We start from the raw sequence: 3,868 nt of genomic DNA, 5'->3' as shown, positions 1-3,868 counted from the left end.
GTTTGACCCTGTGGTGCGTACTCGTGCCACTGAAAGGAACGCGATTTCAGACAAGAGAGGACATTATGGCTGCAACGACAGCCGAGCTAAACTCCATTTCGAATAAGGCTTTCTCGGAATGCTTCCAACAATGGCGGCACCGCTGGGAGAAGTGTGTGGAGTCCCAAGGAGACTACTTTGAGGGTGATTAGGTTTCCAACGCTCCAGGTATGCCAGTTTTTATTCCCCGGTCAAAGGTCGGATACTTTTCTCACAGGCCTCGTATATAGTGTAGGTGTAACAGATTTAAAAAAAAGGTAGTTTCTAAAAGAATGGATCTTTCAGGATATTTCTCTCTCTCTCTCTTTTATGCCCTGATATTTTGATTAAGATTTTTGTGTTATTCTGCTGAATAAAAACAAACCGAAGGAATTCAATTTGGAAACATTATTTTCAATGAACTACTCATGTAAATGTACGATTTTATATGAGATACCAAATGATTATCTTTTCATGATATTACAATAAGAGTATACTGTACCTATAATGTAAATATGAGTTACATTTATGTGTATTGTTCAGTCTGTTGATTAGGGAAAAAAAAAACAATTAAAGGAAGTTTAAAAGTGTTATCCCCAAAAAAATCATACTTAAGTGATTTTTATAATTATGCTAAAAACATTTACAAAAAATTTATATAATATAGAAATTTTAAACTTGACCAGATACTCTTGGTAACATGGGCCTTAGTATGACAGAACAGAAGCAATTGGATTATAGGTTAGCACAACAACCTAACAAAGGCTAAACACTTGATCACCTTCAGACCAGTACAACTAGTCACCTGTTTCTGGATTTTTCCACTATAGAATATTTGTTAAAACTAATGGTATGTTAATATAGCTGAGAATGCCTTTAGTAAATGATATTTAGTTCTATAATTTGTGAACATGTACGTATGGGTTACATGATGATTGAAATTGAGACTTCTGTTTTTTCTTATCTCAAGCTTAATGTAAAAAGAATGTTTATATAGTTTCTCTTGCACGCATCCATAGATTTTAAAAAATCCAAAACAAAAATGTTGAATTATGTTTTTCCATAACACCTATCTGTTGGTGTTATAACTTAGATTTTTTTTTTTCAAGTGAAAGGGTGGTTTGTTGTTTAGTAATTCTATAAAACATATTTTTGAATATACGAATACTTTTATAGCATGCACACACATACGAAGCTTAGTAGTTCCATACTTCACCTTATTTTTTGTAAACTGTTATTATTCTTAGAAGTTTAAACAAGAGTTAAATGGGGACATGAACATGCTTTTATTTCTTGAACATGTAAGTTGTAGAAGATTAACATGTACATGCACTTTTTTTTTATATCTTATAGGGTTGTTATGAAAAAGTTGTAAACTTTGTGAATGGAAACTTGAAGATCATTGGTGGTGGAGCTGTGGCAATTGCTTGTTTCCAGGTGAGTTCTAGACTTTTCAACAACATTTTAACTGTAAGTGGCATCAATATTTTATTTAAAGCTAATGTATTATTTTTGTATAATGGACACAAAATACATATTTTATGTTAAAAGGAAGTGTTAAAAACTACATTGTTTCTGCTGAGTATGTTTTGCTTGGGTTTAAGATCCCTGATTAACTCTCTCAGTATGGGCTCTGTCAATTTGACCAACCACGTGACCTCTTTGTACTCATTCAAAGTCTTTATAGATCTGATACTACTAACTTTTAATATAGTGTGTATATCTTCACAAAATTCTGCAGTCCTTTAGTAAACATTGTCTTTCACATACAAAAAATCATATTTTTTATTGAAGTATTTTTAATAAACTAAAAAAAGATTTGTTCGTGAACATATCAAGTATTTGTTTTGAATAGTCTGTGTGCAAAGTGACTCGTGTTAATATTAAAAATACTTTTATTCATCTCAAAAATCTCAAATTTCATTTGTGTAATCTCTAAAACTACCTAAATACATTTCAAATGTTTGTTTTCAGTAAAACTTTATATTTTATCTGTTATTTTCTCTACCCTAATTATACAAGGTTGGTCAATTTGACTGACCTCATAACCACCAAAAAAATTTAAATAAATCTAAATTACACTCTTTTTCTTTCTAGAATGACTTCAAATTGTAATATGATACTACATTCTTTTAACCTAAGTAGCTTTAAGCTTGTAACAGTATACATCTATATATAATTAAATTTGATTGTTTTATTGGCCTTTGATTACACTTTGAACTGTGTCTAACTACTATTTACACAATTATAAGTTGTAAATTATTTCAAGAACGTGTAGTGCACACTATGCTATCGAATTACATTACCCACGAGCCACTCTGAGCTGCTTGTGTGCGTTCCTCATGAAATATTTTTATTATATTATTATTATTTATTTTACCTAGTCTAACCTTAACTAACCTAAAGAGATCCCTATTTTTACATTTTAATTACTTTTATGATAATAAATAAAGCAGAAATAAAGTACTTACCTGTGTCTTCTTTTTTTTGCTGTCGACTGTCAATGACACTTAACCCTACTTCATTTATACTAATAGTAGTAATACACAAAATAATTTTTACTTAATTAAATGATACACCAAAGATCATACAATAATAACATGCAAAAAGCAGACAAGTTCCTCTAATTATCACAATTTTTCTGGTTTTGTAACTATGCGACAAGAGCCATTACAAATTCATCCAACCTAGTTGTTATCTTTCCCGTGGGAACGAAGCTTGTACTAAAAGAGAAATTTACAATTCTCTGTTCAGAACACAACATAATATAATACTTCATTTGATAGATCAAAACCTTGACTTTCTGTTGGTTATAGATAATATAGAATTAAACGTAAGAGAGAACTATTAACAAATCCCAAAAGAGAGAATGTGACAGGTAGGTGTGGCAAGAGGGATCTGATTGTCTATTTGATGGCTCTGTAACCAAGTAAAATTGAAAGCTATAAAACTTATGGTTTGTCTGAGAAAGACGATTTTATAATGTGTAATTTATGTTAAATTTAATACTTATTGGAGGGGTGGTGAATAAAATAGAGAAGATGGTATGCCTATAGAAAATGTGTAACCTTTCTCACACTAAGTGGAAATGCAGGATTATTTTTTAAATATTGCTTTATAAAATTGAGAATTTAAAATTTATATACTATTAAAATAAGGATTATTAGCTATGATTTTATGCTATAACATAAACAAAAAGTAGTTTAGTAAAATTTTGAATGTAAGCCACTAAAACCTCATGGCATGTGCAGTAAATGATGCCTGGGCAGATAGGGTTAAAAACTAGAAGATTAAGTTTAATTAACCCATATATTGTTGTTAGGATCCCTTTATATCTAAATTGTTAAAAGTTGTAATATTTTTTTATATCAAAAGTCTTTTTTTTTTTACAAGAAGATACATTATTGAATATAACATAAAATAGGCTTTCAAATGGTGTAAATAATATTAGAGATTTGAAATTTTTTCTTGCTCATTGTTGAAGTGATTTGCATTTGGCTTTGCTTGGGGAAATTTTTAGGATTATGCAAATTTCTCAACCAGCTCTGAACAAAATTTTCAACCTAAATTTAGATTTTTTTGTCAATTGTAATTGCTAAGCTTATCTCCTAATTGATAAATTACATTATGCTGTAATGCATATTAATATAATTATTCCTTGTATATTTTTCTATTAATATTTAGCAATTTATGTTGTAACATTAGAAAAAGTAGTAACAAATTTTTCTAAACTTGGCAAAACATAATGTTACAACAACTTTAGTCCATTAATTCATTGTAATACACACACACACACACACACACACACACACACACACACACACACACACACACACACACACACACACAC

At 29.8% G+C, this 3,868-nt stretch overlaps 1 protein-coding gene across 1 annotated transcript in view; it reads left to right on the top strand.

The window, feature by feature from the left end:
• LOC106472947 (tetraspanin-7-like) overlaps positions 1-3,868 on the top strand; it is a 35,451-nt gene that overhangs the window by 20,577 nt on the left and 11,006 nt on the right. Inside the window, exon 6 of the mRNA XM_013933620.2 lies at positions 1,372-1,455. Within this exon, the coding sequence (XP_013789074.1) occupies positions 1,372-1,455 (84 nt within the window). The remainder of the gene's footprint in view (positions 1-1,371; positions 1,456-3,868) is intronic.

Source organism: Limulus polyphemus, unplaced genomic scaffold, assembly GCF_000517525.1.
Source record: "Limulus polyphemus unplaced genomic scaffold, Limulus_polyphemus-2.1.2 Scaffold125, whole genome shotgun sequence".
NCBI classification, from domain to species: Eukaryota; Metazoa; Arthropoda; class Merostomata; order Xiphosura; family Limulidae; genus Limulus; species Limulus polyphemus.
The sequence above is the reverse complement of the archived record's forward strand: the minus strand, read 5'-3'. Positions and strand labels throughout refer to the sequence as shown.